This window comes from Piliocolobus tephrosceles, chromosome 21, assembly GCF_002776525.5.
Source record: "Piliocolobus tephrosceles isolate RC106 chromosome 21, ASM277652v3, whole genome shotgun sequence".
Lineage (NCBI taxonomy): Eukaryota > Metazoa > Chordata > Mammalia > Primates > Cercopithecidae > Piliocolobus > Piliocolobus tephrosceles.
The window spans coordinates 7892628-7913720 of record NC_045454.1 but is presented as its reverse complement, the minus strand read 5'-3'; the positions used below and the strand labels follow the sequence as shown (position 1 = coordinate 7913720).

Here is a 21093-nt window from a genome sequence, read left to right as displayed (position 1 = left end):
CAAAAAAAAAAAAAAAAAAAAAAATTATCCAGGACTGGGCATGGTGGCTCATGCCTGTAATCCCAGTACTTTGGGAGGCTGGGGCGGGTGGATCACGAGGTCAGGAGTTCAAGACCAGCCTGGCCAACATGGTGAAACCCCGTCTCTACTAGAAACACAAAAAGTGGCTCGTGCCTGTAATCCCAGCTACTCGGGAGGGGAGGCAGGAGAATCGCTTGTACCCGGGAGGCAGAGGTTGCAGTGAGCCGAGATCACACCACTGCACTCCAGCCTGGGGGAAAGAGCAAGACTCCGTCTCAAAAAAAAAAAAAAAAAGGATTAGCTGGGCATGGTGGCAAGTGCCTGTAGTCCTAGCTACTCAGGAGGCTTAGTTGGAAGAATCGCTCAAGCCCAGGAGGTTGAGGCTGCAGTGAGCCATGATTGTGCCACTGCACTCTGGCCTGGGTGACAGAGTGAGATCCCATCTCAAAAAAACAAAAACAAAAAAACAGGAGTCTGCAAACTACAGACTATAGCCCACTGGCCACATTCTCCCTGTCTGTATAAATAAAGTTTTATTGGAACACCACCTCACCTATCATTTGCATATTGTCTCTGGCTGCGTTCATACTACAAGGACAGCGTGGAACAATTAGAGCCAAGGCTTCTGTCCTGCAAAGCTGAAACTATCTACTGTCTGGCCTTTTACATGAAGTTTGCTGACCCCTGATCTAGAACAATGCCTGGCACACAGTAGGCACTCAAAAAATAATTGTTGCAGAACTGAACCTGTCACTCATCTGTGACCCACACGGGGTTGCCAGCTTGCTCTTGTCTCAGAGCCAGTTCCAGCTCCGAGTCACATGCAGGAAAACAACAGCCCAGCGACCAAAAATAAAATACTGGAACCATTCAAGTCTTTGCTACAGAGAAAATGCCCAGGCAGGATTGCAGTCAGGACTCACAGCAAAACTTAACCCCCTCTTCCTCCTTTTTCTCTAGTAAGACTCAGGCCCCTTTCCCTCCACCAGGCATGGAAGCTGCTCCCTAATTTTTTTTTGCTCAAAAAATTCCCCCCAAACTCTCTTCCACAAAGCTGCCCTGTCCTTGGTTCTCCTGTCTCTTCCCCTTTCAGCTCCAACTTTTTATCTTCTGTTTCTTTTTTTCTCATCCTGTCTTTTGGCACTGATAGTTTTTTATTTTCATCAGCTTAGCTCCTTGCTGGCTTCCCCCTACACCTGTGCTGTTCCTTACTCTGATTCTGCATAACAAGGTCGCGTCTGGGGGCTGCGCCAGCTGGTGGAAATGCAGCTTCCCTGGAGGCTCAGAAGGCCCCCATATTCCCCTTTCCTTTACCGCAGCACACACCCGTCGTGGTATTCCATCCACCCTCATGGTCTGGGTTCCCTCTCTGCTGCAGCTGATACCCACAGGGCCCACAGAGGGATTAGCCCTGGACAGCCAGGGACTCACAATTTAATGTGAACGATCCCAGTGCCTGGAGTTCAGAGAGGGACGGCTGCTGGGGTGGCCTTGATCCCCGAGATAATGAGTTTGGGAATTTTTTTTTTTTGAGACGGAGTCTCTGTCACCCAGGCTGGAGTGCAGTGGCGTGATCTTGGCTCACTGCAAGCTCCGCCTCCCGGGTTCACTCCATTCTCTTGCCTCAGCCTCCTGAGTAACTGGGACTACAGGTGCCCGCCACCTCGCCCGGCTAATTTTTTTGTATTTTCAGTAGAGATAGAGTTTCATTGCGTTAGCCAGGATGGTCTCAATCTCCTGACCTCGTGATCCACCCACCTCAGCCTCCCAAAATGCTGGGATTAAGGTGTGAGCCACTGCGCCTGGCCCGAGTTTGGAATTTATCCTGAGGACCTTCTCTGGCAGGCCTGGATGGAGGACAGATGGAGAACTCAGAGGCAGTGGAATGCCTCCTTTGAACTTGATTTTCTGGGTCTCAGCCTCCCTCTGCTGGCTTTGTGTAGCCCACGCCACCTTTAAACTGTGCCACCTTTAAACTGTGCAGACCACATTGATTCAAATGCAGGCTCTGCCATCTTTAAACTGTGCAACCTTGGCCAGCTGTGCCTCAGTGTCCTCATCTGTAAAATGAGTTTGACATTAGTACTTACCACTTAGCGTTTTCAGGAGGATTATAAGATTTAACACACAGAAGGGGATCAGAACTGTGCCTGGAACACAGTAAGCACTCAATAAATACCAGCAACTTTCAAAGTGCTGATACAGGCGTCCAGCTCATAGAATGCCCTCAGCAAAAGAAAGCTCATTACTATCACTCAGTGATGTCATCGATCAACTCATAGACTGAGCAGAATTAATGATCTCTCCAGTTTCGAGGTCAATTTAGAACCTGGGTGGGCATGATGATATCACAAGTTGCCGGGTAGATTTAGCCTGGGGTAGTGTTGACATCACCAGTTACCAGGCAGATTATAGTTAAAATGTGGGTGCCCAGTGCCTTCTTCCCTGTTTGAAATTCTGTTGTGTCCCCGTGAACACTCCTTCCTAGCGCCCTTGGGAACAGGACTTTCATGTCTCTGGACCTCAGTTTTCTTTTCTTTTCTTTTCTTTTCTTTTTTGAGATAGAGTCTCACTCTGTCACCCAGACTAGAGTGCAATGGCACAATCTTGGCTTACTGCAAACTCTACCTCCCGAGTTCAAGCGAATCTCCTGCCTCAGCCTCCCAAGTAGCTGGGACTACAGACGCCCACTGCCACGCCTGGCTAATGTTTGTATTTTTAGTAGAGATAGGGTTTCACCATGTTGGGTAGGCTGATCTCAAACTCCTAGCCTCAGGTGATTCTCCCACCTCAGCCCCTCAAATTGCTGGGATTACAGAGGTGAGCCACTGTGCCTGGCCTGGACCTCAGTTTTCTATCCACCAAATGGGGATAATAAAAGCACTAGCCTCGAAGGGTTGTGGAGAGAATCCAATGAGTTAATACATAAAAGGGCATAATGTCCAGTCAGCACTCCATACACAGCAGCACTCATTAGCTTTACTGTAGAATGTTTCCATGGAGAACACTCCAGCCAGAGTGACAGGAGCCCTCAGCTCTGTCTTGGTTAAGACAGATTCAGGGGTCTGATCTACAGGAGTTGGAGCCCAGATCCACCACTAGCAGTAGTCAGGAGACCCGGGACATGTTGCTGGCCTATAAAGTGGGGTAGTGACCGTGCCAGCCTCACAGGGCTGGCATGAGGATGCATTGACATAATGACAGTCATGTTTCAGCGCACAATCAGACCTCACAACCAGGAGCTGTGTTATCACTGCGGGTACTCTCAGAAAGGTCCTTTCCTCCCCAGGATGCAGTTTCCCCACCTGCAAAGAAGTGGAAGGTGGCCGTGACAATCTCAAAGCCATGGCAATCTTGACACTATGACTGCAGGGACTGTCCCGTGATTCACCTTTGCTGTTGCTGAGCAAATGCATTGGGAGTTGGATGCTTGAATCTGTGTCTGCCCTCAGCATCCAACTCTAGCTTCTCTTGTCTCTGTGTCTGCCCATCTCTTATCTCCTAACTTTTCCTTTCATCTTTCTCTGGCTTCTTTCTCCTACACTAGACTTCGTATGTATATAGTTTCTCTCCTGCATGCTGTTTGAAGGACAATAAATGACAATAGTCATGATAATCAGCATTTTCTTTTTCTTCTCTTTCTTCCTTTTTCTTTTTTTTTTTTTTTGACATGGAGTCTTGCTCTGCCACCCAGGCCGGAGTGCAGTGGTGCTATCTCCGCTCACTGCAACCTCCGCCTCCCGGGTTCCAGTGATTCTCCTGCCTCAGCCTCCTGAGTAGCTGGGATTACAGGTGTGAGCCACTATGCCTGAATACTGTTTGTATTTTTAGTAGAGATGGAGTTTCACCATGTTGGCCAGGCTGCTCTCAAATTCCTGACTTCAAGTGATCTGCCTGCCTCGGCTTCCCAAAGTGCTGGGATTAGAGGCGTGAGCCACCGCTCCTGGCCAGTATTTTCTTATTTAGCCTTTCCCCCAGTGCCAGGATTGTACTAAGAGCTTTGTATGCACTAATTCACTTAATCCACTCAATACAAGGACTCATTACTATTTACCCAACAAATACTTATTAAACACCTACTGTGTGCCAGGCACTGAGGATTCGGCACTGAACAAAATAAAGATCTTTGTCCTCGTGGGACTTAAATTCTAGTGAGGAGACAGATGATAAACAGCTAAATTAGCAAACACTCCCAGTGCTGTGAGAAAAGCAACGTGGGGTCAAGCGAGAGAGATGAACGGAGCTGTCTTATATAGGACGGCCAGGAAAGGCCTCTTGGAAGAGGTGATATTGGAGCAGAACAGATGATGTGGGAGGGAGGCTGTCATGAAAATTCCGGGAAAGAGCATTCCTGATGGACCTAACAGAGAATGCAAAGGCCTTGGGGGCAGCGCCAGGCCTCAGGAGTGTTCGAGAAATTGAGCCAGTGTGGCTGGAGCAGTATGAAGGGAAGGGCCTGGGGGTGAGATCAGAGAGAGCAAAAGGGCCACATTCTGCAGGACCTCGTTGGCCGTGGTGAGTTCTTAGACTTTTACTGAGTGAAATGGGAGCCATGGAAGGCTCTGAACAGAGAAAAGTCCCCATCTGAATAGAGTAGGGAAGGCAAGGGTGAAGGCAGACAGTCCATCACTCACATTTTACCAGTGCGGAAATAAATGGAATCTCAAAAAAGTCCAGCAACTGGCCTGAGCCCACACAGCTGCTGAGCAGCCGAGCCAGGCTGGTAGGCCACCTCGGGTTCAGTGGAGCCATTCCTTCGTGCCCTTGGCTCTTTTTATTTTGCTTTTAAATAGAGATGGGGCCTATGTTGCCCAGACTGGTCTTGACCTCCTGGGCTCAAGTGATCCTCCCGCCCTGGCCTCCCAAAGTGTTGGGATTACAGGTGTGAGCCATGGCCCCCTTCCAACCTTGGGAAGTCTTTTGGCTCTCCTGAGCCTCAGTTTTCCCATCTGTGAGTTGTAAATGGGGAATCATTACCACGTTTGGGCATAGCATGGCGTTTAAAAGCACTTCTGGTTGGATCTGAGTTCTTGCTCTGCCATCAGCCAGCTCTGTGACTTTCTGCAATTAACATCTTCTTTCTAAGCTTGGGGTTACCTCATCTAGAAGATGAAAATCTTAATAGCACCAATTTCAAGGGCTTCGTTGTAAGGATTAAATGAGATCATGCAGGTAACCGCTTAGCACAGCTCCCGGTCTACATTGGGTCATTGTTATTCTGATGGTATCACAGCCCACACCTCCCCGGTGGGTGAGAGCCTGGGAGGGTGCCTGGTACATGGTCTACGTTCGACAAAAGTGAATTCTCTCTCCTGTCTCTCCTGCCCGCGGGCTCCCGGGGGACCCAGGCATTCCGGCCTTCGGCCGGCCCCCCCACGCCGGCCCTTACAAAGGCCCCCATTCATGCCTTGCGCACAAAGCGGCCCATTCACCCGGGCCCCTTGTGCCTCCCGCCCCCGGCCGCCCCCCGCGCCTCGCTATTGGTGGCGCCCCGTGCCCGTCAGGCCTCGGCTTCCACCCCCGACCGCGCGGCTTAGCGCCGCGCTCGGGCCGTGTTCTTTTCCCACGGCTGGCACCCTTCGACAACTTCTGATTGGCCCCGCCCGCCAGCCGCTCTTTTTGATTGGCGGCTCCTGTCCCCCAGGGGCGGGGCTGTAGCTTGCCGCAGCTGGAGCCGATTGGCCCCTACTGCGCTCGTGGGGGCGGGGCTGTCCCTGCGGACCCGCCCCTCTTTCTCCCCAGGCCGAAGCCTCGGGACGGCCCTGGAAGCCGGTGAGTGCCCGCGGCCGGCAGCCCTCCGGGGGCGGCAGAACGGGACTGGGCCAGGGGAAGCTGGAGCCTGGGGGCTGCGATCGGGGCCCGGGAGCCCGGGCAGGCGGCCGGGGACGGCGGGGAGGTGACGCGGGCTCTCACCTTGGGCGCGCAGCCGGACGGCGGCGAGGGAGGTGGGGGGGCGGGACGTCTACACTCCCCCAACTCCAGTTGCCGCCGTGTGCGAGGCCGGGTCGGGGTCCTAGCTGGCAGCCCCGGGCCTGTTCCGCAGAAGGGGAAACTGAGGCTGTCTTTGGAACCTCGGCCGCTTTAATACCTGAGTCATCGCCTCCAGTCCCCCGCCCCCAGCGTGACATGTCTCTGTTCTCAAGTGTCAGAATCGGGGGCCAGAAAGAGGGGTCGTGACTGGAAGAGGCAGAGGGGTGGCGAAGGACATATTTGAGAACCATCGATTTACTTGGACGCTTTTAGTTTTTACTACTAAATAATTTACTTTCTTTATCATATTGACTCGAGGTGAGTTATATTGTACCCATTATACAGAGAGGGGAAGGCTGAGACTGGACAGAATTGGTGACTGCAGGGGGTCCTGTGGAGAAGAACACTCCGGAGACCAACTGCGTGCTGGGTCCTTTAACCTTTTCAATCCCACAGGAGTCTCCCTAAGGAAAGCCGCGGTCCCTGTGGCATAGATGGGGAAGCAGGCTGGTAGTATCAACAACTGGGACGCAGAATTTGATGTCTTTAGGAACCTGCTAGAGGTTCTTCCCAGACCCCCTCCTTTAGAATGGCAGAAAACGGTCTCGGCTTGAATCCCAGACCTCCCTCTTATACTGTGTGACCTTGAGTGCCTTACTTTGGCCCTTCCTGCCTCAGTTTCCACATCAGAGAAATGGACATGCTGATCGCCCTTATGTCATCGGTTGTTGAGATTATTCTACGCTGGGCGCAGTGGCTCAGGCCTGTAATCCCAGCACTTTGGGAGGTGGAGGCGAAAGAATCGCTTGAGCCCAGGAGTTAGAGACCAGCTTGGGCAACGCAGCGAGACTTCGTCTCTACAAAAAGTAAAAGAGTTAGCTGGGCGTGGTGGCGCACCCCTGTCGTCCCAGCTATTCGGGAGGCTGAGCGGGGAGGATCTCTGGAGTCCAGAAAGTCAAGGCTGCAGTGAGCCATGATCATGTCACTGCACTCCAAGCTGGGCAACAGAGACAGTCTCTCTCTCAAATCATTTTATGATCTCAAAGAGCTGTTCTAAGAGGAGAAAATACCCGACACATAGTAGCATAGTAGGTACTCTTACCACCATGTAGTCTTTATTTCACTCCCGAGACTGAAGCTCAGGACAGAATACCATTGTTCTCTTCTTTGGTTCTCTTACTGTCTACGGATTTGTTGTTCCGTTCCCGCAGGTGGGAAACTGAGGCTCAGGGAGATTAATGATGAAGCACTGGGCTGGGGAACTTTCTGAAAGTCGTTTTGTTAATTTCACTGGCCGCAATTCACAGCAGGGAAAGCTGAGGCCCATGAAGCTACAGCGGGGTTTGAATCCCGGGAATCCTCAGCCTTCTCCGCGGCGGGCCCTCGACCTTTGCCCGCCATAAGGGGGAGGAGCCCCTGGCGCCGCCGCCGCCGCCGCCCACCTGGCAACAGGCTCAACCCCCGCCTTCCCCTGGTCCCCGTCAGAGGCCCTGAAGCTCCAGGCCCGCCCCGTCCCCAGCCGGGCAGGTGCTGGGTGACATCAGAGCTGGACTCCCGCCCCGTGACGCTTCGGGGCCCCGCCCTGCGCTGGACCGCGGAGGTCGCAGCACCTGAAGAGGACGGGGATTCCCGTGCCCTCTCCCCATCTCCCCGCTCCGCTCGGCGCCCCCAGGTAGCCCCAAGGATCTGCGAGTTGAGGGGGCGGCGACACAGGCGCTTGGGTCCAGGGGAATGGGTATTGGACCCTCGGACTCCGGGATCCGAGGAGGGGCCTTGGGGGCCGGTTGTCCCAGGTCTGAGGAAGGACTGTGCTGTGAGCCCGAACTGCTGGGTCTTGGAGGAGGAAAGGACTGCAGGTCAGGACTGCAGTTCTGGGGTCTTAGGGGAGGAGGGGGCTGCAAGCCCGGATTCCTGGGTCTGTAGGAGCAGGGGCTGGGGGCCTGAACTCCTGGGTCTGAGACAGGAGGGCATTGAGTACTGGGACTCTGGAATCTCAGCGCTAGAAGCCAGGGTCAGAGGACTGGATGCCAAGGGCCCCAACCTCTGCCCCAGGGCGGATCCCTGGCTGCTTTTCTTTTTCAAGCCCAGCAGTCTCGGCCCCTCCCAGGGCAGGTGCTTTCACCTGCCCAGGTGACAGTAATTAGCCCTGGCAGAGTGTTCCTGCTGGGTGAGGAAGGGTAGGGCAGCCAGAGAGGCTGGGCCACCTGGAGCCAAGGCCTGCAGGCCCTGCCCGCCCCATCAGGGCTGTGATCCGTCTCCAGAACTCAGCATCCTCACCTCTAGCCCGGCTGCAGTGAGGTGAGGGGGCCTGCACTTCCCCATCCATAGGAGGAGAGGGCTGGGGGCTCAGACTCTTGGGTCCTGGGAGAGGAGGAGGCTGGGAGCCGGGACTCCTCAGCCCCCGGAAGGAAAAGGCTGGGGGCTTGGACTCTTGGCTCCAGGGAGGAGAGGCATAGGGCATAGGGTGATTGCAAAAACTCCCAAACCCTTCCTGGTCAAAGGCCACAGGGCTGGAGAGGAAGTGGATGGGGTGGGGTGGGTGGGGGTGAGGGTAAAGTGCCAGGGATGGAGTTTGGGTCTGGTGTATCCAGGTCACACTGGAGGCCTGGGGTGAGCCTTAACAATTTGGGGGTCACGGGGTGGAGAAACTCCTTGCTGCATTCAGAGTGCAGGGGTCCAGCGTTTGAGGCCTGAGCGCCTCAGGGCCAAGAGTCACTGGAAGCTGGAGCTGCTGGGCTCAGGGACAAGAGGAGAGGGTCTGGGAGGAAGTGGGTCCTCTGAGCGGAGCTGAGATTCCCGTGGGAGAGGCTTGAGGGAAAGGCAGGAGTCTGTTGGGACCAGATCCAGGGATGCCTCCAGGGCAGCTGGGTGCTTAGAAGGATTTTTCCAGGGGTATGTGGGAGCGAGGTGGGGACGGCAGGTGAATATAGGTCTGCTGGGAAGAGGTGAAGTCCTGCTGTTGGGGAGACAGAAATCTTCCACTGTTTCTGTGATTGATGTGGTGGGGCAGTGATGGGGACATTTGAGGCAGTGGATGAGAGTAGGGGCCGGGCGTGGTGGCTCATGCCTGTAATCCCAACACCGTGGAGGCCAAGGCAGGAGGATCACTTGAGCCCAGGAATTCGAGATCAGCCTGGGTAACATAGTGAGACCCTGTCTCTACCAGGAAAACAAACAAACAAACAAAAAAAATGCTGAGCCTGGTTTTGCGCGCCTGTGGTCCCAGCTACTCAAGAGGCTGAAGTGGGAGGATCACTTGAGCACAGGAGTTGAGGCTGCAGTGAGCTGTGATCGTGCCACTGCGCTCCAACTCCGGCCTGGGCAATAGAGTGAGACCTGTCTCTAAGAAAAAAAAAAAAAGAGAGAGAGAGAGAGGGAGTAGGGGCAGACTTCTTTAGCAGGATAGGGAGAATATTTTTCCTGCCTGGTGCTTGGACCACCTTGGAATTGCTCCATGACCCCCTGGATGGCGGGAGGGACCTAGCACTTTCTAGTTTCCCCAGCACCTGGTTGCCTTGGTGATAGCTGGAGCTGGATCTACCCCTAAGCCAGAAGCTCCTCCAGGCAGGGCTCCCAGCCGACTCTTCTCTGGGTCCTCAGACCCACTCAGGGCAGAGTCTCGTACTTGAAAGTCCTCAGAGAGTTGAATGAATGGGGCCAGTTTCCCCATTTTACAGAGAAGGAGCCAGGTTCCACAGAAGGAAGGAATTGTTCACTGAAGCAGTGAGATTCGAGTCTATTCGGCAGGCATGAGGTAGGCGTGACCAGAGGTGATCAGGGAATCTGAATGACAAAAAATCAGGTCAATTCCCTCCCTGGGCTCACATCTTAGAGTAAAAGCATTTTTGTCCTCTCTTTTATATTCCCTCCCACCCTCTGCCCCTTGATCATTTGGCTCTAGTCATGCTGCTCACCTCCCAGTGCCATAGCCACACAGGTGCATTGCAGCCCCAGGACCTTTGCACTGCTGTCTGGAATGATTTTTTTTTTCTCCCAACAACCCCTTGGCTCACTCCTGTCATCTCCCTTGGGTCTTAATTTAAATGTCACGTCAGACAGGCCCTCCCTGGCCAACCTAATGAAAACTTCCACATTCTCAACACTAACATCCCCTGTTCCCTGGTTTATTCCTCCCCTTGGCATTTATTTACTTGGCATTTATTTACCATTTAACACACTATATGACTGGGCACGGTGGCTCATGCCTGTAATCCCAGCAATTTGGGAGGCCCAGGCGGGCGCATCACCTGAGGTTGGGAGTTCGAGACCAGCCTGGCCAACATGGTGAAGCCCCATCTCTACTAAAAATACAAAAATTAGCCAGGCATAGTGGCGGGCACCTGTAATCCCAGCTACTTGGGAGGTTGAGGCAGGAGAATCGCTTGAACCCGGGAGGCGGAGGTTGCACTGAGCCAAGATCAAGCCACTGCACTCCAGCCTGGGTGACAGAGTGAGACACTGTCTCAAAAAAACGAAAACAAACAAAGAATCCCCAAAAAACCACCAAACATACTCTATTTGGTTTTTGTAAAAAAACAGAAAAGAGAGAATTTTTAAAAAACAAAAATCATACTATCTAATTCACATTTTTAATCTTTTTATCTGTCTCCTGGGATTAGAGCAGCTGTGTCCAATAGCAATATAATACAGGCCAGACGTGTAACGTAACATTTTCTAGTAGCCACATTTAATGATAAAAGTAAAAAAGAAATGGGTAACATTAATTTAATGATATATTTTATTTAATCCAGTAGATTGAAAATATTATTTCGACATGTCATTAAATATTTAAAATCTCAGCAAACTATCTTTTTGTTGTACTAAGTCTTGAAAATCTGCTCTGTATCTTACACTTACAACTCCAGATGGGGCTATTTATATTTAAATTTTAAGATGGGTCTCGGTGGCTCACACCTGTAATCCCAGTACTTTGGGGAGCCAAGGCAGGAGGATCACTTGAGCCCAGGAGTTTGAGACCAATCTGGGCAACATAGAAGACCCTGTCTCTACAAAATAAATTTAAAAATTAGTAGGCATGGTGGCATGCCTGTTAATACATTTATTTATTTATTTATATTTTGAGACAGAGTCTTGCTCTGTCACCCAGGCTGGAGTGCGGTGGCACAATCTTGGCTCACTGCAAGCTCCGCCTCCCGGGTTCACACCATTCTCTTGCCTCAGCCTCCTGAGTAGCTGGGACTGCAGGCGCCCGCCACCACGCCTGACTAATTTTTTGTGTTTTTAGTAGAGACGGGGTTTCACCGTGTTAGCCAGGATGGTTTCGATCTCCTGACCTCGTGATCTGCCCGCCTTGGCCTCCCAAAACGCTGGGATTACAGGCATGAGCCACCGCGCCCGGCCATATTTATTTTTTAATTAATAAATTTCAGACATGAATCACCGGAGTCCGGGAAGTTGAGGAGGTGGCGAGCCATGATTGCACCACTGCACTCCAGCCTGAGCAACAGAGCGAGACTCCATCTCAAAATAAAATGATATAGATTTAATTTAAACGAATGAAATTGAAAATATATTTCCTCAGTGACACATGCCACATTTCTAGTGCCCAGTAGTGCACAGGTGGTGGTGGCTCCTGCACTGGACAGCCCAGGGCTAGAAAGTAAACTTTTGGAGGCAGGCGTCTTCTTCCAGCTTGTCCATTGCTCCATTGTCAATGCCCAGAACTGAGCCTGGCCGGGTGTGGTGGCTCACGCCTGCAATCCCAAGCACTTTAGGAGAGTGAAGAGGGTAGATCACTTGAGGTCAGGAGTTCAAGACCTGCCTGGACAACATAATGAGACCCTCATTTCTACAAAAATTGAAAATAATTAGCCGGGGCCGGGTATGGTGGCTCATGCCTATAATCCCAGCACTTTGGGAGGTTGAGAGGGGCAGATCACCTGAGGTCAGGAGTTCGAGACCAGCCTGGCCAACATGGTGAAACCCCGTCTCTACTAAAAATACAAAAATTAGCTGGGCGTGGTGGCAGGCGCCTGTAATCCCAGCTACTCAGGAGGCTGAGGCAGGAGAATCGCTTGAACCCTGGATGCCGAGGTTGCAGTGAGCCGAGATCACGCCATTGCACTCCAGCCTGGGCAATAAGCAAAACTCTGCCTCAAAAAAAAGAGAACTGACCCTCTGAGCCTGGTTCACAGCCCAGCTTATTAAAGAATGAATGAGTGCATAGAGAGGTGAATGAATGAAATGAGTAAGCCAGGTCTGTTAAACCAGAAGGGTGGCAAGAGATCTGATAAAGGAAGGCAGAGGGGCTGCCTGGGGAATTTGGGGTAGGAAAGGGAATTTGGAGTAGGGAAGGGAGGCACTGGGGATGGAGCCTCATCTGACCTCCACCCTCTTTCTCTGCCCCCTGCAGACCATGGCAGCCATGACCATGTCGGTGCCTGGGCGGAAGGCGCCCCCCAGGCCAGGCCCAGTGCCCGAGGCTGCCCAGCCATTCCTGTTCACGCCCCGCGGGCCCAGTGCAGGTAGCGGGCCTGGCTCGGGCACCTCCCCGCAGGTGGAGTGGACGGCCCGGCGTCTCGTGTGGGTGCCTTCGGAGCTTCACGGGTTCGAAGCCGCGGCGCTGCGGGACGAAGGTGAGGAGGAGGCGGAGGTGGAGCTGGCGGAGAGCGGGAGGCGGCTGCGGCTGCCGCGGGACCAGATTCAGCGCATGAACCCGCCCAAGTTCAGCAAGGCCGAGGACATGGCCGAGCTGACCTGCCTCAACGAGGCCTCGGTCCTGCACAACCTCCGGGAGCGGTACTACTCGGGCCTCATCTACGTGAGTGGCCTCCTGCTGGGGGGCGGGGGACGGGAGGGCGGGGTTGCTGCCGGGTGGGGAGCCGGGTCCACACCCCAACCTGCATTAACTCCAGGCTATGTATCATCTGTATCCCATGTCCCGTGACTATTCCTACACTTACTTGGTTGCCAAATTATGAATTAATTGTTGGATTACTAGGACAGCCTCGGAACCTACTGGGGACATCGCATGATATGTATGGTAGATAAACTGTATTATTTTCCGAAAGTATAAAACGTTCCAATTTCTCAGATATAACTCATCCCGAGTTTTAAGGAACAGAAACAGATCTGTGACCATCATTAATGTGAATCACTGAGTATAGAAATATGTTGCTTGAGGTTCAAGACCAGCCTGGGCAACAAAACGAAACCCTGTCTCTTAAAAAAAGATAAATTAGCCAGGTGTGGTGGTGGCCCATGCCTTTAGTCCCAGCTTCCAGGGAGGCTGAGGCAGGAGGATCACTTGAGCCCCAGAGGGCAAGGCTGCAGTGAGCTATGATGGTACCACTGCACTCTAGCCTGGGTGACAGCACAAGACCCCGTCTCAAAAAAAGACAAAAAGCAAAAAAGTATATGCTAGGCTCTGTGCTAAATGCCTATCTTTTAATTCATTCAATCTCACCATAGGAAAGGTAGAGTCTATTATTATTTCCATTTTACATAAGAGGCAAATCAGGCCCAGAGAGAGTTAATAACAATAAAAATGAACATTTATTAAACTTTACCAAGCCTTCTTCCAAGCTTTCTAAAATACTTTGCCTCTGTACATTTTTGGAATTGGAAAGCATCTGATCCTCATTTTACAGGTAAGAAAACTGAGGCACAGAGAGGCCAAGGTCACACAATTAGACCTGGCAGATTCAGGTGGTCCCAGGCATTCTCACTTTGCTGTGATGCCTCTTAAGATTGAGATGGGGCTGGAAATGGTGGTTCATACCTGTAATCCCAGCACTTTGAGAGGCTGAGGTGGGTGGATTGCTTGAGCCCAGGAGTTCGAGACCATCCTGGGCATGGCCATCCCTGCAAAAAAAAAAAAAAATTAGCTGGGCATGGTGGCACACTCTTGTAGTCCCAGCTACTTGGGAGGCTGAGGTGGGAGAATCACCTGAGCCCTGCAGGTCGAGGCTGCAGTGAGCTGTGATAGTGCCACTGTACTCCAGCCTGGGTAACAGATCAAGACCCTGTCTCAAACAAAACAAAACAGTACAAAAACCCGTTGAGAAGGGATTGATGATAGCTAGGTTGACTATGGTAGTCTTCCCACATCTGTGCTAAGTGTTGGATGTTCATTGCATTTTTAAAACTCTTTAGAGCAAACAGATGGGGTAGGGCAGTGGTTCTTAACCCCACCTGCATGGTAGAGTCATTTGGGGAATTCTTAGAAAATACCAGTGCCTGAGTCCCACCCCAGAACTTTAAATCAAGCTCTCTGGGGCTGTGACATGAGCAATGGTTTTTTTTTTTTTTTTTTTTTTTTTTTTTTTTTTTTTAAGACCGAGTCTCGCTCTGTTGCTGCAGTGGCCGGATCTCAGCTCACTGCAAGCTCTGCCTCCTGGGTTTACGCCATTCTCCTGCCTCAGCCTCCCGAGTAGCTGGGACTACAGGCGCCCGCCACCTCGCCTGGCTAGGTTTTTTTTTGTATTTTTTTTAGTAGAGACGGGGTTTCACCGTGTTAGCCAGGATGGTCTCGATCTCCTGACCTCGTGATCCGCCCACCTTGGCCTCCCAAAGTGCTGGGATTACAGGCTTGAGCCACCGCGCCCGGCCAGCAATGGTATTTTTAACAAGCTTCCAAGGAGGTTCTAATAGGCAGCCAAGGGGTTATTAATTTCATTTAACAAAAGAGCAAACAGGATTAGACAGATTGACAAGGAATGTGGACAATCATAATGAAAAATAATAATAAGAGGAGGCTGGCAAATATTTAATCGAGCACTCATGATGTGCCAAGCACTGTTCTAAGTGCGGCGTTTGAGTTATCAGCTTCTCTCTGGGCCAGGGACTGCTGATATCACATGATGTTCAGGAATGTTAAGTGACCCATAGCCATGAAGGAATCATGCCAGGATTTGAACCCAGGCAGCTGGTTCCAGAGTCATGCTCCAAACTCCAGTTTAGACTGGTGGGATCTCACAGCTTTGCTCCAACATCCACCCCTTTGAGGGTCACAAAGCGGAAGATTAGAATATTTTTATGAAGCCTCGCTCCTACTTGGAGATCGAGGCTCTGAGATAAGCAGTGGCTGGCTCAGGGTCCCTCAGCTTGTGGTGGCAGGTGTGGAATTTGAATCGAGGGCTATCAGACCCTGCATGGGATTGGTATCTTCTCCAGTCTGCACTGGCCCTTTCCAAATCCTCAAACACCTTTACTAGTCCTGGAAAAGAGGCCTGTACCTGATCCACTCCCACCATATCTCACCCAAGGCCACAGATATCAGGATGACATCCAAAACATGGATCCACTGGTTGCCTTTTATTCGTTTATATATATATATATATTTTTGAGACAGGGTCTCAGTCTGTTGCCCAGGCTGCAGTGCAGCAACATGATCTTGGCTTACTGCAGCCTTCACCTCCTGGGTTCAAGCAACTCTCCTGCCTCAACCTCCTGAGTAGCTGGGACTACAGGCGCCCACCACCACGCCCAGCTAATTTTTGTATTTTTTGTAGAGATGGGGTTTCACCATGTTCGCCAGGTTGGTCTCGAACCCCTGAGCTCAAGTGATCTGCCCAACTCGGCCTCTCAAACTGCTGGGATTACAGGGGTGAGCCACCGCACCCGGCTGCTCTTTGCCTTTTAATAAATACTCTGAGTGCTCCCGGCAACCTTGTAAGGTATCTGCTGTCATCCCCACTCTGCAGGTGGGGAAACTGAGCCTCAGATTGGAGGGTAGGATTTGAACATAAGCCCCATAACTAGGAACCAGCTAAGCTAGAACTTGAACTCAGGTCATTGTGACTGCGGACCCCAGGTCCTCGCCATTGCACTAGGAAGATTATTCAGAAAGTTCAATAGAAAAAGTGGTAGGGCCTGAGCTAAGGTGGTGGCCAGGGAGCCAGACTTTTGGGGCCTAAGAAATCAATGTAAGAGAGAAGATTCTAGAATTCCAGATGGGAAGCAAATTGGGCCTTAAAAAAATCATTAGCCCTTAGTGAGTACCTGCTTTCTCTGCTGAGTGCTGTTCTAAGTTTCTGTCCAACGTGATCTTGTTGACCCCCTCCCCATCCACATCAGGTTGTGAGGTAGGGATTATCACCCTCTTTTTCCCACAGCTTGGAGAGGGGAAGCCATTGGCCCAACAGAAGCTGATAGTGGTTAAAATATTGAGCATGCAGTGTTTCAAGGTCCATGTTCTGTTTTTTTTTTTTGTTTTATTTTTTTGTTTGTTTGTTTGTTTGTTTTAGACATAGCCTTGCTCTGTCACACAGGCTGGAGTGCAGTAGCATGCTTACAGCTCACTGCAGCTCAACCTCCTGGGCTCAAGTGATCCTCCTGCCTCAGCCTCCTAAGTAGCTGGGACTACAGGCACATATCACCACGCTTGGCTGATTTTTTAATTTATTGTAGAGACAGTGTTTCACAATGTTACCCAGGCTAGTCTCAAACTCCTGGACTCAAGTGATCCTCTTGCCTGGGCCTCTCAAAGTGCTGGATTTACAGGCTTGAGCTGCCACTGCGCCCAGCTGGGGTCCATATTAAACCCTCTGTATGCCACATGAACTTGTGGATGACTCCCAGGCACCTTATGCAGGAAGCACTATTTCTGTCCCCATTTGCTGAAGACACTGAGACCCTGAGAGGTTCGAGCCACCTGGCCCAAAAATGTTAGAGGCGTGATTCAAACTCTGCCCTGTTTAAGACCTGTGCTTAATACATGTTTGTTGACTGACCAACTGATGGTGGGGAAGGTGGTATTGCCCAGCAAAAAGTGGGACATCCAGGGCTCCAGAAACCCAGTTTCTGCCACTAATAGGCTGTTTGGCTTGGAGTTGCTAAGAGTCTCAGTCCCTTTCCTGGGACCCTTGGGGCAGGCAGAGAACCCCTTTGTAGAACACCCTGCTCTGAGAAACATGGAAGATGCATTATGTGATTTCACTCTCAGAACACTTCTAGGTGATGGGTTAAAAGCCGCATTTTCCAGGGCTGGAAACTGAGGTTTAGAGAGGACACAGCCTTCGTGCAAAGTCACACACAGCTCAAAAGTGCTGCATCTGAATTTGAACCCTAGATGGCTTCAAAGTCTGAACAATGAGCCTGAGAGTTTGAGGCTGCAGTGAGCCGGGATCGCGCCACTGCACTCCAGCCTGGGTGACAGAGCCAGACTCTGTCCTGCCCGCCCCCGCCAAAAAAGTCTGAGTGAGCCCAGGGCTCCCAGGTACGATGGGTAAGAGTTTCAAGACCCATATCTGGTGTGGGACGCATGGGCGCCGCCTCGGCCTGGCTGCTTTTTATCCATGATCTCCCCTAATCCCTACAGCCTTTGTAATGGGGTGGGGAGTGTCGCCCTCGGTTTCCCAAGGAGGAAACTGAGACTATGGGGAAAGTCACCAGGCTGAGGGGGGCGGGGGCAGGTCTGTCTTCAGAGCCCCGAGGCCTGGAGCAGCCATGCCTGACCCTTCCCCACAGACTTTCCCAGCTGTCTCCCACCCTGTGGGGTGCACCAGCCTCTGTTCTTTCCCCCCTAGCCTTGTTGACCAGCTCAGGTTTCTGTTCCTAGGGTGTCGCCCTGGAAACAAGGTGTGGCTGGCAGGAGGGGCTGGGGTGGGAGGGTGGTGTGGGGAGTGGGTTCCTCCGCCAGCCAGGAGTGGGGGCCAGGGCGCCGGCAGCCATGAGATACCCTCCCAGGGAATGTGGTCTGGCCGCCCCACCCTCTGAGAGCTGGGGAACTCCCAGAGCAGCCCTTTCAGGCGGGGAGGGCAGACACCCAGCAAACCGGTTGTTCCGCTCCTGGCTGGCCACCCAGGCCACCCACCCTCCCACCATTAGAAGGTTGGCACCTGGGACCAGGCAGCCTATGGTGGCCACACCCTACTCTGCTTGAGAAGCTCAAGCTCCCTGGGAGCTTAAAACAGTCCTGCTGGCCGGGCACAGTGGCTCATGCCTGTAATCCCAGGCATGCCACGGTGGGAGGATCGCTTGAGCTCAGGGGTTCGAGACCTGCCTGGGCAACGTAGTGAGATCGGATCTCCACGAAAAGTAAAAATTCGGCCAGGTGCGGTGGCTCACGCCTGTAATCCCAGCACTTTGGGAGGCCGAGACGGGCAGATCACAAGGTCAGGAGATCGAGACCATCCTGGCTAACACAGTGAAACCCCGTCTCTACTAAAAATACCAAAAAAAAAAATTAGCTGGGCGCGGTGGGGAGCGCCTGTAGTCCCAGCTACTCGGGAGGCTGAGGCAGGAGAATGGCAGGAACCCAGGAGGCGGAGTTTGCAGTGAGCTGAGATCCGGCCACTGCACTCCAGCCTGGGCGACACAGCAAGACTCCGTCTCCAAAAAAAAAAAAAAAAAAGTAAAAATTTACAAAATTGTCCAGGCGTGGTGGTGCATTCCTGTGCTCCCATCTTCTTGGGAGGCTGAGGCAGGAGGATTGTTTGAGCCCGAGAGGTGGAGGCTGCAGTGAGCTGTGTTCATGCCACTGCACTCCAGCCTGGGTAACAAAGTGAGATCCTGTTTCTAAAAGACAAAAGAAAAAGATAGTCCTGCTGCTAACCAGCTTAGAAACCAGCTAGCTGGGTAGCTAGCAGAGTAGGTTACCCTACTTTGTCACACACAGCTGGAAAACACATCTTAATTTGAATCCCAGATGGCTTCAAAGTCCAGAGTAGCTAACTAGCTAAGCCACTAAACAGCTAATTCTCTGGCTAGTTTAGCTAGCTAACTTTAGAGAGCTTGGCTAGTCAGCTCTCTGGCTGGTTTAGCTAAGTGGCTAACTAGCTCTCTAGCTATATCTTACTGCTTCTGTGAGTGTTGAACCCCTGTTGCCTACATGATTACCCCGTGAGCTGGACTTGTTCTTAAACCGTTACAGAGTCCTGAGGCTGGGTGTGGAGGCTTATGCCTCTAATCCCAGCACTTTGGGAGGCCGAGGTGGGCAGATCACTTGAGGTCAGGAGTTCGAGACCAGCTTGGGCAACATAGAGAGACCCCCCCGTGTCTACAAAAAAGATACACCGGGTGCGGTGGCCCAAGCCTGTAATCCCAGCATGTGGGGAGGCTTTGGTGGGAGAATTAGTTGAGCCCAAGAGTTCAAGAGCAGCCTGGACAACGTAGTGAGACCCCATCTCTACTAAAAATATGAAAAATCAACCTAGTAAATTGACACACACTTGTGATCCCAGCTACTCTCGAGGCTGAGGTGGGAGGATTGCTTGAGTCTAGGATGTGGAGGCTGCAGTGAGCCATGATTGTACCACTGCACTCCAGCCTGGGTGACAGAGTAAGACCCTGTCTCAAAGAGAAAAAAAAAAAAAAAGACTAGGCACGGTCATTTCAGCAGGACTGTTATGTGTCTATTATCACTGGAAACCGCAGGTATGTTCCTGGTGCATTTCGGTTATTGCAGATACCACAAGCACCCTTCCAGAGATATTCCATGCATATTCAAGTGAATATATAAAAAGATTCCTACCGGGTGTGGTGGCTCACGCCTGTAATCCCAACACTTTGCGAAGCTGAGGCGGACGGATCACGAGGTCAGGAGCTTGAGACCATCCTGGCTAACATAATGAAACCCTATCTCTACTAAAAAATACACAAAATTAGCCAGGCGTGGTGGCAGGCGCCTGTAGTCCCAGCTACTTGGGAGGCTGAGGCAGGAGAATGGTGTGAACCCAGGAGGCAGAGTTTGCGGTGAGCCGTGATCGCCCTACTGCACTCCAGCCTGGGTGACAGAGTGAGACTCCGTCTTAAAAAAAAAAAAAAAGATTCCTCTTCCATCCTTTCTAATGCAAATTGTAGCTCCTCACACAGTCCTCAACTCACCTCCTTTTACTCGATATTGATTTGAAGATAGTCCCATGTCTATACACAAGAGCTTTTTAGGAATCCGTCATATGAAGGTGCATTCAGGTCATTTCCAGTCTTTTGCTGCTACAAAGAGTGCCTCAACCAGTCACCTCGCACATGGTCATTTCCTGTGTGTCAGTCCAGGCAACCACAGGCTGTGACCCAAGTCTGGCTGGCTGCAAAGGCCTTGTTCTCTCAGGGTAAATCCTCACCCTTTGTGCAATTGTGCCTTTGTGCAATTTGGAAAGATTCTTTGCTACCATCAGCCTGAAAATGCTCGTAAAAAACATTCAAGTCTATATTGTTATGGTGTAAACATACCATGTGCAGATGCCCTTGTGCAATGCACGACCTGCTCAGTGGCCCCATGACGCCTTTCAGGCTGTGGGCGGGGATCTGAGACCCTCTCCCCTCTCCCCTCTCCCCCACTGCAGACATACTCCGGCCTTTTCTGTGTGGTCATCAACCCGTACAAGCAGCTTCCCATCTACACAGAAGCCATTGTGGAGATGTACCGGGGCAAGAAGCGCCACGAGGTGCCACCTCATGTGTACGCAGTGACCGAGGGGGCCTATCGGAGCATGCTGCAGGGTGAGTGCTGGGTGGGGCTGTAGGCCAGCGAGGCAGCTCTTCAACGGAGGCCTGACCTGGGGCTGCCGGAAGCCAGAGTCCAGGTCAAATAACAGCTTCGGGACTTGACTTTGTGGGGCTTCTTATGGGGCTGGAGGGAACATAAGTAGAGGCCTGAGTGGGCGAGGTGCCAGGTCCCAGAGTCTTTTTACCTATCTCTATGTTCACTGTCTCTTTATTATTATTATTATTTATTATTATTATTATTATTATTTTGAGACAGTCTTGCTTTGTCACCCAGGCTGGAGTGCAGTGGCACGATCTTGGCTCACTACAACCTCTGCCTCCTGGGCTCAAGTGATTCTCGTGCCTTAGCCTCCCAAGTAGCTGGGACTACAGGCATGCACCACCACGCCTGGCCTCTTTTCTTATTTTTAAATAAATTAGTTAATTTTTGGCCAGGCGCGGTGGCTCACGCCTGTAATCCCAGCACTTTGGGAGGCCGAGGCGGGCGGATCATGAGGTCAGGAGATCGAGACCATCCTGGCTAACAAGGTGAAGTCCCGTCTCTACTAAAAATACAAAAAAAATTAGCCGGGCATGGTGGCGGGCGCCTGTAGTCCCAGCTACTCGGGAGGCTGAGGCAAGAGAATGTCATGAACCCAGGAGGTGGAGCTTGCAGTGAGATGACATCGCACCACTGCACTCCAGCCTGGATGA

General features: G+C 51.8%; 1 protein-coding gene across 1 annotated transcript in view; it reads left to right on the top strand.

Moving 5' to 3' along the window:
• Positions 1 to 5750: 5750 nt before the first annotated feature.
• The window catches only part of MYH14 (myosin heavy chain 14), a 103078-nt gene continuing 87735 nt past the window's right edge, over positions 5751 to 21093 (top strand). Inside the window, exons 1-3 of the mRNA XM_026448385.1 lie at positions 5751 to 5793; positions 12365 to 12772; positions 20238 to 20394. Coding sequence (XP_026304170.1) covers positions 12368 to 12772; positions 20238 to 20394 — 562 coding nt within the window. The 5' untranslated portion in view covers positions 5751 to 5793; positions 12365 to 12367. The remainder of the gene's footprint in view (positions 5794 to 12364; positions 12773 to 20237; positions 20395 to 21093) is intronic.